General features: G+C 62.7%; 1 protein-coding gene across 2 annotated transcripts; it reads right to left on the reverse strand.

Annotated features, from left to right (window-relative positions):
• Window positions 1-39: 39 nt before the first annotated feature.
• MAB21L4 (mab-21 like 4) lies at window positions 40-10,916 on the reverse strand. 2 transcript variants are annotated; one of them, XM_054478832.1, is made up of 5 exons: window positions 9,644-10,916; window positions 5,515-5,740; window positions 3,976-4,129; window positions 2,251-2,607; window positions 40-1,121 (listed from the first exon to the last, which is right to left on the reverse strand). In XM_054478832.1, the coding sequence occupies exons 1-5, from the start codon at window positions 10,155-10,157 to the stop codon at window positions 1,029-1,031; spliced, it is 1,344 nt and encodes a 447-aa protein (XP_054334807.1). In that variant the 5' UTR covers window positions 10,158-10,916; the 3' UTR covers window positions 40-1,028. The 2 variants fall into 2 exon arrangements, with proteins under 2 accessions (XP_054334807.1, XP_054334808.1); XM_054478833.1 differs by lacking the exon at window positions 9,644-10,916 and adding an exon at window positions 6,050-6,478.
• Window positions 10,917-11,461: the final 545 nt, after the last annotated feature.

Genomic DNA, 11,461 nt, shown 5'->3' on the forward strand with positions numbered 1-11,461 from the left:
AGATTCCTGTACTGCTGTAAACAACTACCTGAGACTGGGTAATGAATAAAGAGGTTTAATTGACTCATGGTCCCGCAGGCTGTACAGGAAGCATGGCTGGGAGGCCTCAGGAAACTGACAATCATGGTGGAAGGTGAAGGAGAAGGAGGCACATCTTACATGGCCGGAGAAGGAGGAAGAGAGCAAAAGGGGAGGGGGAGGGACCACACACTCAAACAACCAGATCTCATGAGAACTCACTCATTATCATGAGAACAGCAAGGGAGAACCCCACCCCCATGATCCAATTACCTCCCACCAGGACCCTCCTCCAACACTGGGGATTATAATTCTACCTGAGATTTGGGTGGGGACACAGATCCAAACCATATCATGGGCCACTTCCACGGGGACGGGAAGAAGCAGATGGGACTAGTCCTGGGCAGGTGGGCTCATGGCTGTGTGTGCACCCTCAGTTGGCTTTAGTTTGCTCTAAGAATGAGGTAGGAGGTGGGGATTCCTGGGGAAGGGGGGTCATTCACAGAGAATAGAGAAGACTCAAAATTATCCATCAGCACACGAGCCTCTTCTACTTCTAGGGGAAATATTTTCCACACAGATATACAAAAAGTGGAGAGTACCCTTTCTGCTGTGTATACCCAGCACATTCAATTTTTCAAGACCAAATATACAGCATTTCATCACCAAGGAATGGCATACAGTGCAGGCAGGGCCAAGCCCTCAGCTCCAGGTCTCCTGCCGATGCTGTTTGCTTGACAACACCACATGGCTGGGTCAACATGCACCACATGGAGAGCTTGGCACCTGCATCCAGGCCCTGACCCAGGAAGGAGGTGCTCCAGGAGGCCTGCTCTGCCCCACCAGGCACTGAAAGACTCTCAGAGGCCACTCCTGGGGACAAAATCCCTCCACTATCCCCCTCAATGAGAAGCCCGTTCCTTCTTCCAAACATCCCAGGAGCCTCCCATGGTGCAGTGCAGAGTCTGTCGAGGAGCCAGGAACAGGTGGCTGAGACCAGGTGGCCCAGCTCAGCTCTCCTCGCCGCCCAGAGTCCTGGTCTTTTGGAAGACGCTCTGCATGGCAGAGATCCGGTCCTTATCCTGGATGTTGAAGACCTGGAACTACAGGCAGGGTTGCAGGGGAGAAGGGTTACAGGGACCCCTGGAGCCCATCATAAGCTCTCAGGGCCGAGAGCACAGCATGGAACAACTGACCCTCCCTGGGCCATGCCGGGCCTTCCTGCCCTGAGTATCTGCCTGGACGGGCATCCCAGAGGTGGAGTGGCCCCAGCCTCTGCTGCTCCCTGAGTCCCTCCTCACACACGGCATCCCTGGCATGGGTCTACACTGAGGAGGAGGCCCCACAGGGTGCTGCTTGAAGGCTGCCTCCGGCGACCACCCCACCCTCACCCCACCCTGCCCACACAGGTCTGCTGAGAGCACAGAGCACGGCCCTTGCCCCCTAATCTGCAGGCTCTGGGGTAAAAATTCTTAAGTGTTGGGCATGAGGGGAGACCCCAGGAGGCCATCAGCATCTCAACAGGCGGAAGTTTGCTAAAATAGGATAGGAGATGCCCAGCAGAGGGCGGCTACCCTGGGGCCTCACTGCCACTAGGACACAGGAGAGGGTGGCAAAGAAACCCCTGTTTGTGCCCTGGAAGGAGACTGTGTTTGCTCCTCGGATGAGGGTGAGGGCTGGGCCCTGGGTGAGGAGCAGGGTGGATGCCGGGCAGGCTCGGCAGAGGTGGCAGAGCCTGGGGCACAGGGAGGGGCAGTTGGTGGAGCCTCCAGGCACCCATGAGAAGTGGCCCAGGGGACACAGGGTCCCAAGGAGCATGGCTGTGGATTCTTGAGTCCAGGGAGAAAAAAATGGTCCCTCTGGGGCCCAGGTAAGGCCATATCCCTTCATGAGGAATGGAACTCCAGGGTGGGCAGCTGGGGCTCTGAGCATTTACCAAGGGTGAGCCAGGGGCAATTCTGGTGGGAAACGGAAGCAGGGTCAGACCCACTGCCCTGGTTCCAGGGAGAAGCCCCAGGCCCTGTGAGGCCACCAGTGAGGGGACCCCCCACAGCCCATGTGACCCCCAGACATCACATGTCCCCACAGACACTCTCCATCCGAGCCCTGACCTGCCCTCAGCATTCCTGGGACCGCTGACCCAGGAGAGAATGGGCAGGGAGCCAGGCCAGGGCTCCATCCCACCCTCCCATGCCCCTGGGCCTGCCCAAGGCCCCCGCGGCCAGCACCCACCTTGTCCAGCAGGACGTCGAAGTAGGCAGTGGCCCAGTAAGTGGGGTCACTGGCTGGCAGCTGCAGGAGGGCCTTGAGCCCGGAGCCAATGCGCGGCGGGGGGCTACGGCCCAGGTGGGTGGCGTGGATGCGCAGGGCCGCCTCGGGCTGGCTGGCAAAGCTTTCCACGCGCTGGTAGATGGCGCTGAGGTCCAGGCCGCTGCCCTGCAGCAGGTTGTGCTGCGGGTGGAGGAAGTGGGGCAGCTTCCGCGTGGCCAGGCAACAGAGCAGCACCACCAGCAGGCGGTACACGGCACCCTGCAGCTCTGCCCAGTCCTCGGGCGCCGGGAAGAGCGCAGAGGCCCACAGCAGCACCATCTGCAGGACAGCAGGGTCAGCCCTGGCCTCCTGGCCCACCCGGCCCACTCTGCACTCCCACCCTGCGCTCCCACCCTCACCCTGCTGCCTCTCCCTGCTCCCACCCCCATCTCTCCTTACCCTGCGCCCTCCCCTCCACGTCCCAGTCAGAGTCCCAGGCCCCTCCCACCCGCTGCCCCCAGCCTGCTGGCTCCCGAAGGCATGAACCCCTCTCTCTCCTCCCCTGCCTGGCTCTGGCCCTGGCGCCCCACCCCAGCTCCTCCTTTCACCCCCCAGGACCTCCCTTGGGGCCCTCTGCAGCTCCCAGCATCCTCTGGGCCTTTCTCTCCTTCCCTCTGCCCCTTTGAGCTCATACTCACCCCCTGCAGCCCAACCCAACGGGACCATGGCATTGTCACAGTCCTAGGGGACCATGGCATTGTCACAGTCCTAGCCTGTGTGCGCATGACCCCTGGCCTGAACCACAAGACCTGAGCTGCCTGCGGCCGCTCCAGATACCCTTCCCCTCCATCCTGCCCCAGGCCCTGTCTCACAGTGGCTTTTCAAAACCTCTTCTCCCACGGCCCCTCACCCTGCAGTTGAGTTTGGGGCTTGGGAACCACCATGCATCCGACCTCAACGGGGGCTGGAAGCTCCAGGTCAGATAGGGGCCTGAGAGGGCATGGCCAGAGGTCACCTAGGGACTCCAGACACCAGGAGGGGCACCTCTCCCTCAACACTGAGCCAGGTGGAGGGGCCAGCCCCGTCTGTGGAGCAGCGCCCGGCTGGCCACACACTCCAGGGAGGGGCCAGCCGAGCAGACCCCAAGACAGCACAGCCCCTACCTGCTTCCTCGGAGTTGGGGTGGGTTGGAGTCCCTGGCCCCTGCCTGTTCCTTGTTCTTCTCAGCATTTGACGTTACAAAGCCCCAGAAGGACAGGGTTCTGCAGAATGTCACTGTGGCCCAGGAAGCAGAGAGAAGGGTGTGCCTGGACTCTCCTGGGAACCCCCAGAGGGAGGTGTCCCAGCCAGGTGACATTCCCAGACACTGAGAGGAGGCTCGCTGGGCGGGAACACCGGGCTCTGTGAGGCCCCACCCTGAGATTCTACCCAACAGTGTCCCAGGGCCAGGAGGGCCTCCGAGGTCACGGCCCAGGGATGGCGAAGGCCAGCCTGCAGCACCACGGCACCCACAGCCACATTCCTGTGACCCTCATGAGCCACGGCCTCACCTCCTCAGAACCTGGGCAGGCTCTCAGAATCCCCCCAACTCCGACTCGGGACTCACAGCAGCTGCCCGCCAGTCAGGGCTGGCAGGAGGGACAAGCCTGGGTGCACCTACCCCTGGGCCCTGGTGACAGACAACCCACTGAGTCCCGCCCTGGGTACCTTCAGGTGGCCGAAGGTCAGGCCGTCAGTCCGGCCACTGTCACGCCAGCTCTCGTGGTTGACCCGGTCGAGGATGGAGAGGCTGTCCAGTCGATGACCCTGCAGGGAGCCCAGCTCCCGCAGCAGCCTTGTGAGCAGGTAGTCAGTGGAGGTCCTGGGGCCCAGACAGACGCACTGGGTCAGCCCCCGCCACTGTTGGCCCCCAGCATGGGGAGCTCCTGAGCCCCGGAGGTTCAGGCCCTGGCCGGGGTCGTGCTGTGCTGTGTCTGCTGGTGGGACCCAGCCGGAACCCAGGCTTCTCGGGAGCTGCTGTCATCAGCTGTGCAGTGTGCACGCCTGCTTTTCATGGAGACTCCCTGTCCCTGAATATGGAGGGATGTAGGAGCCTCCAGGCCAGCCCAGCCCTTTGTGTAGACAGGAAGGTGCCTCTCAGACCTGCCCAGGTTGGAGCCACCCAGCCCGGGGGTGTGACAGCTCCACCCATGGCCCCTTCAGGAAGCCCAGGGCAGCAGCCTCCAGGGGTGGCCGCACGATGGGCTCAGAATCTCTGCTCCACACCCCAGCCCCGCCCATGCCCATAGCTCAGAGCAGCTCACACCAGATGACTTGCTGTGTGCATGCTGGATGGGCTGAGGTGGTGGAGCCTTGGCACCGCACCCTCATGGGCCCACCCTTCACAGAGCCGCAACGGGGGCCAGTAACGTGCCCAGTGTCCCCCTCCCCCGCCAAGTCTACAGGACGTGGGGCACCAAAAATGTCATTTTCCCATTTACTTGCAAAAATGACTCTACCCAGCCCAGCCCTTCCCCTTCCTTGGCAGGCGGGCAGGTAGTTATTCCACAAGCTTGGACGCTGCCCCTGCCTCGCGTGAAGGGGTCAGCAGCAATGCAGGGCAGGTGAGCGGCGCTCCGCTGAGCCTTTCCTTTCGGGGGAAAACCACAGGGGGGACATGACCAGCTTTGCAAAGCCCTCCACTGACAAGCGTGGATTCAACCATCCTTCCAGCAAGTGAGGGGGTGTGAGCCACCCTGAGGGGCTGTTGCAGTGGTGTCAGATCTGGATGGGGTACAGTCCCTGGCCATTGGCTAGGGGTCTCCAGGGGAGCTCAGCCTCTGCCCAGTGCCCCTCTCCTCCCTCTCACAGACATCAATGTGGACGCACCCCCACTGTGTAGGAACCCTCTAAGATTTTCTGGGAACCTGCCTGCCTGGACAGGTTGCCTGACCTCTCAGCTATTTTCCTGCCCCAAGCAAAAGCTGGGTAGTGAAAGGTCCCATCTAGGGCAGCCGTCCACAATTCCAGGTCTCTCATCACCCAGTGTCAGATGCCACCAGGCCCCTTTCCACTTGGGAGAGGACACATTTTCACCCTTCCTACAGCCGGAGACCCCAGTAATCTCAGTGGAACACACATGCCCATGGGGGCAGAGGCAGATGGAGGACCCTGCAGATTCTCCTGGCTGGGGCCGGGGGAGCATGGGGGTGGTGGCCCCTTCCTACCCACTCCCCAGGAACCTTGTGACCGGGAGGGTGTGCCTACCTCCAGAGCTGGGCGCTGGCCGGCACCAGGTCCACCCCTTGGCTGAGGATCCTTCTCAAGCTGCCCTTGGGGAATCCGGGCATCTGCTGCGCCCCCTCCAGGACAGGCACCCCAAGCTTCCTTCTCACCACGGGCACCACGTGGAAGCTGATTGTTCTCCAGCCGCTGGACACCAGCAAGGACAGGTGGAGCTGCTCCTCCCTCAGGCTGGCTGCGTTCAGCGAACCTGCAAAGACCCAAGTCACGCCGGCCCCTCAACCTGCCTCACCTGCCCAGGACACTCCACAGCCCTCCTCCTGCTGCCGACTTGGCCCCTGCCCCTCATCACCTCTCCAGCCCCCTCGACCTGCCTCACCCGCCCAGGACAATCCACAACCCTCCTCCTGCTGCCGACTTGGCCCCTGCCCCTCATCACCTCTCCAGCCCCCTCGACCTGCCTCACCCGCCCAGGACACTCCACAACCCTCCTCCTGCTGCCAACTTGGCCCCTGCCCCTCATCACCTCTCACCTGCAGCCCTCTCTGCTGGCCCTCACCTGCAGGCTGCAGCTCCCCAACCTCAGACACCTGTGTCCATCCCTGGACCTCAGCCGAGTGAGGAGCTGGCCACCATGCCTGCCCCATGGTGACAGTCCACAGCACAACTGTCAGCTTAGCGACTTGCAGCATCAGTGATGACAGCAGCGTCCTACGTGAGGTTTTCCTTTGCCAGGCACCGCCCTCACCCCACACCCCAGGACCACACCTGCTGTGCCTTCCCAGGCCTTCCTGAGCCTGCTCGCTCTGCCCCAGCCGTGGGAACGAAGTCCCAGCCCTCAGCTAGCCGCCTACCTCCTGACGATGGCCCTGGTGTCTCTGCTGCCTTCTCTGTGGGGAAGGAGGCAGCAGCAGTCCAGGCTGGGGCCACAGGGCTCCCACTCCAGAGCTGGAGAGGGTGGAGCGAAGCTAGGCCTTTCCTCCCCAGAACTCACCTCCTCCTGCCCCTGCCCCCTGCCCCCTGCCCCCTGCCCCTGCCCCCTGCCCCCTGCCCCCTGCCCCCTGCCCCTGCCCCTGGAAGCTTCCCTGAGAGCCCCCTGCCACTCAAATCAACTGCGTGCATGGGAAGCCCATGTTGGATCCAGCTAGGGGACCAGTCTACATGATGGGGGCAGCTGGGGAGAGAGGGACAAGCCCAGGCCGGGGCTCAGTTCCCATGGAGAGAAGAGGCGGCGGCAGCTGCCAGTAGTGGGGAGCCAGCTCGGCCACCCCCATTTCTGGGCTGCCCAGGCCAGCAAGCTCAAAGTGACGGAGCTCAGCCATTATTCCTGACCAGGTCTGGATCCTACACTTCCCAGGGAGCCCTTGCCCGAGAGCCCCATGGCCTCTGTCCCCAACAGGCGGCACATTCTGGCCAAGAGGTTTCCCACTCCCTTCCCTCCTCGGACCCTACCCGGAACCCAGCCCAGTGCCCACTTCCCTAACACAGAGCCCAGAGCCCCTCGAGGGCCTGTTCCAGGGTGTAATGGAGCTGGGGCTGGAGGCATTCTGGTGAGTCCAGGGGCCCTCTGGCCTCTGCCTCAGTCGCCCTACCTCCCCAAAAACAAATTAATACCCGAGAATGAAGAGGTGAGGTGTCACTCAGGGTGACTGCAGACACCCACATGGCCCCCACCCAACACTGGCCCAGGGACCAGAGGAGAGGCCGCCCCTCCCCTCCCCAGTACTGTCCAGCCAGGGTGCCCAGGTCACAGGGAGCTGGGTCCAGGCAGCATGCTGGCGTGTCCCCAAGGGAATCCTGGCTTGTGCCTTGGGAAAGGTCCCCATCATGAGCGAGCAAGGGGCCTGCCTTCCCACCATCCCACCGCCCCAGGGCCCTTCCGGAGGGAGCCTGGTCCTGACTGTGTGGACCCCTCAGCACCCACAATCTCCCGTGGGGCAGTTCTGGGGACACCTCTGGGACCCACCTCAGGGCAACCCTGGTCTTGCTGCCTGGGCAGCGCATCCCACAGGGGCCTCAGTTCCCATCAATGAAAGAGAAGGAGGGGCCCCCCCATGCAGCATGTGAGGTGCCTGCCATTCAGAGCCGCCTCTAGTGGCCACACACCTCATCTGCCGTGGGCCACACACGCTCGCTGCCCGTGACCTGGCAGCTTGGAAGGCAGCCACAACTGCACCAGCCCAGCCACAGGCCACAGCCCCGGGCTGGTCTCACCGGTTCCCAGGGTGGGGGCAGCCTGACCCCTGTCACCCAGGCTGCCACTTCCCCTTTAAGGTGAGTGTCAGGAAACAATGCCTGGAATCTCCTCACATGCCCAGCCCAGCACAGCTTCGGGGGCCGTAGGCGCGGCCTGCAGTATCGGGTCTGCTTTCTCAGGACGCACTCTGGGGGTGTGAGGAGCCTGGCGGCTTAGACCAAATCCGAACGACTCAGGGCCCGGCACGGCCTCCTGCTCACCCCAGTGGGTGGGCCTGTCTCACAGGTGGGGACAGGGCCAAGTGAGGTCGAGAAGAAGATAGAAATACCCACCCCACGGCCTGCATGATTAGAGGTTCAGAAGATGCTGGGGCAGGAAGCCCGAGGGGCTGGGTGAGGGCTGGCTGGGAGCACCAGAAGCTGACACCCCAGAGGTCAGGTCAGTCACTCGCCCCAGGGCACTAGACAGGTCTGGGGAGGGCTTCTGTTAGAATCCACCCTCCTGGCCTCCCAGACTGCAGACTGGAGGCCTGGCTGTGTGCAGCAGTGGCGGCACACCCTTCCCCAGAACCCACAGAAGATGCCCCTGCCTCCAGGCAGGCCCCAGCGCTGGGCAGCCCCAAGCAGGTCACGGCCTCTCGCAAAGGTGAGCTGACCCCACCCGCTGACCTCACGGAGGACATGAGGGTCAGATGAATACTAGGGAGGTGACTCGAGGCAACAAAGCCCTGTGAGGACCGTGGTGACTCACATGTGACAAATTCTGTTCCAGTCCCCAGTTCCCTTCCAGGACAACCTGACCCCCTGGAGGATGTCTGTACCACTCAGGGTCCCCATCATCCTGGCCCCTGCACAGGCTGAGCCCTGTCCTCCCAGCCACCCTCGCCATCCAGGCAGCCCCTGCTGAAGGAGCCCTGGGCTCAGACTCACCCTGGACCATATCAACAAGGCCCCAAAGGTGGGCCAGGCGCTGTGGCTCACACCTGTAATCCCAGCACTTTGAGAGGCCCAGGTGGGCGGATCATCTGAGGTCAGAAGTTCGAGACCAGCCTGGCCAATATGGTGAAACCCTGTCTCTACTAAAAATACAAAAATTAGCTGGGCGTGGTAGCCCATGCCTGTAATCCCAGCTACTCAGGAGGCTGAGGCAGGAGAATCGCTTGAACCCGGGAGGTGGAGGTTGCAGTGAGCCAAGATCGTGCCATTGCACTCCAGCCTGGGTGACAGAGTGAGATTCCGTCTCAAAAACAAACAAAAGGCCCCAGAGGAGAGACTGAGGCCAGCCCTGGTCCATGCGGAAGCCCAGCCTCAGAGCCCACTTGGGGCTCAAGACACCAATAGACAACTCAGCCATAAGCTGATAAGACACGGGCACACACATGCGCACACATTCACACCCCTGCACTCATGCACACGCAGGCAGGCACACACACACCCCTCCCACCTGGTGCAACATCGTCAGACACTGGAAGTGGGCATGCGATGGCCTCCGGGAGCCTTGAGGTCACAGGCTGTGACTGGCAACAGAGCCGCCTGCCCAGAGCGGTGTGAGGGACCCTCCTGCAAGGCCACCAGTGAAGCAGCTGCCCCAGACTCCAGCCACTGGACGACTGGCAGCCGTGGAAACCCCATGCAAACACACACAACACAGAACACATCATCTGTCTTCTTAGAGGCGTTTGGAGCTGGAAGACCTAAGTGAGGTCTCCCGACTTCTGTGCCCCAACACGCTGTCCACACTTGCACAGTGTCACACACGTGCACACATGCCTGTGCGTGCAGTCACACACAGAGGACAGTCGCCACCCTGTGTGCACGTACATGGCAATCACACACATGTGCACTCACACACTTGCACACAGACACCCACACAGTGGGCAGGTACAGCTCTGTGAGCACCCACACAGCAGCCCCTCGGTACACACAGATATGCGTGCAGAGTGGGCTGTGCCTGTACCTGGCGCGACGAGACTGTGGTGCTTGCAGTGTACGATGGCTGCCACCAGCAGGCCCTTGAGGACACACAGGACCTTGCTGGGCACAATGTGTCCACGGCACTTGGTGTCACCCTCCGAGGAGGCAGTGAAGGTATCATCGGTGGTCCACTGCTCCAGGCCAGCCCCTTCCCTGGGCACACCCAGGCGGCATAATTCAGGGCCATCCCCCTGCTGGGTGGCCTCTGGTTCCTCAATCAGTAGAGCCTCGGCATCCACCCACAGGGGCACCTCCATGTCCATTGGGTCCTCAGAGGAGCGCAGGGCGAACTGGAAGGCTTCCAGGCCGCGGGAGTAGTCCACGATGAAGCGGGGGTCCAGAGCATGCACGCGCTCCAGCACCGTGAGCAGCACGTTCTCTGCGCGCTGGAAGTCCTGGGCACGCGGCGCCTCCCGGGACCGGATGGCCTGCAGGTAGTGGTGCCACAGGGGCACCTGCACGGCCATGGCTGAGGTGGGGAGAGCAGGGGCAGGCATCCCTTCAACAGCGGCAGGTGAGGCCCAGTGGCCCCTGAGGAGGACTCCACAGGCCAGCTGTGCAGATGGGCTGTGAGGAGGCACCTGCCCAGGTGAGCAGCAGGTCTGCAGGTGGGGCCTCAGCTCCCGCACGGCAGAATTCCAGAGTGACGGCACAGTGTGGTAGGTGAAATAGCTGAACTATTTAAGGCCTTTGAAGTGGGGGTGAGTCAGTCCCCAGCAATTGGGAATGTCACAGGGGCCGCGCAGGGCAGGCGGAGGCTGGGTTTCGTTACCACCCTCCTCCCTCCCGTCAGAAGAGCTCTCTCATCTTAGGCCCAAGGCACGGCCCCTGTCCCAGCCAGGCTTGGGGTCCCTGGAGAAATACTGCCACTGGCCTGTGCCGTCCCTGGGATGGGAGCCTGTGTGTGTTGCTGATGGACTTCCTTCCACCCTCCTCCCCACAGCCTGGGGGCCGGGTCTCTGGATCAGGCCCCCTTGCCCCAGCCTCCCTGCCAGGTTGGAGGGAACACAAGGCACCCCGTGGCTCAGTGAGGAAGGGGAGGCAGGGCGGTGGCTGCCCAGACCCCGCTGTGGGGGAGCCCCGGACTCTCTAAGGCTGCCTGGAAGGCTGGGAACCTGGAGGCTGCGTCTCTGCAATGTTCCCCTCAGACACCTGTGCCCGGCTTAAAGGAAGACACCTCAAACACGCATCGGCCGCAGTCCTGGCATGGCTCCTGCCTCTGCCCCAGCTGTGCATCCAGCCATCTAGGCCCCGGACCCCTGGGCTACCAGTCCCCACCCCACCCCACCCTGCCCAGCCTCCAACCTGAGAGGAGCTGGCACTCACCTAGCCTGGGAACTGGAGCTGGTCTGGTTCTGGAGAGAAGCAGTCTCCGTGGCTCCACCTCACCCAGGTGGAGAAACTCGCCCCACCATCCCCCTCCAGCACCTGCGCCAGGCACCCTGCCGGCCCTGCCCGCCTCCCTGCTCAGGGCCGTGCAAGTCCCAACCAGCAGGGAGCCGCCCCACCGACCCTTGGCCCTGCCAGCTGGCCGAGTGCATCGGGTGCTCAGCCGCAGGGGTGTCTGCAAACAGTGAACGTGGAGACGGCCCCACACGGGCGTCATGGAGATGCTGCCCCTGTAGCCACCGCACATGGGCCTCTCACCCTCCAGGGAGCTGCACCTGAGTCAGAGCTGTGGGCAGAACCAGGATCCCAGGAGGGGTGGGGCAGGGGGCAACAGCCACTCACTTCCTGATGCTTGGAAGCCCCTGTGAGGGGCTGCAGCCCAGTGAGCGGGTCTCTGCTTACATGCCTCCCA

Source organism: Pongo pygmaeus, chromosome 11 (assembly GCF_028885625.2).
Source record: "Pongo pygmaeus isolate AG05252 chromosome 11, NHGRI_mPonPyg2-v2.0_pri, whole genome shotgun sequence".
NCBI classification, from domain to species: domain Eukaryota; kingdom Metazoa; phylum Chordata; class Mammalia; order Primates; family Hominidae; genus Pongo; species Pongo pygmaeus.

Bases quoted from the DNA above. Each gene is read 5' to 3' on its own strand.
- MAB21L4 (XM_054478832.1), bottom strand. From the start codon at position 10,157: ATGCCTGCCCCTGCTCTCCCCACCTCAGCCATGGCCGTGCAGGTGCCC. The intron at 4,130-5,514 runs GTAGGCACACCC...TCTGGGCCCCAG, and splicing joins GCCAGCGCCCAGCTCTGGAG to GACCTCCACTGACTACCTGC. The intron at 1,122-2,250 runs GTGGGTGCTGGC...CCCTGCCTGTAG, and splicing joins TCGACGTCCTGCTGGACAAG to TTCCAGGTCTTCAACATCCA.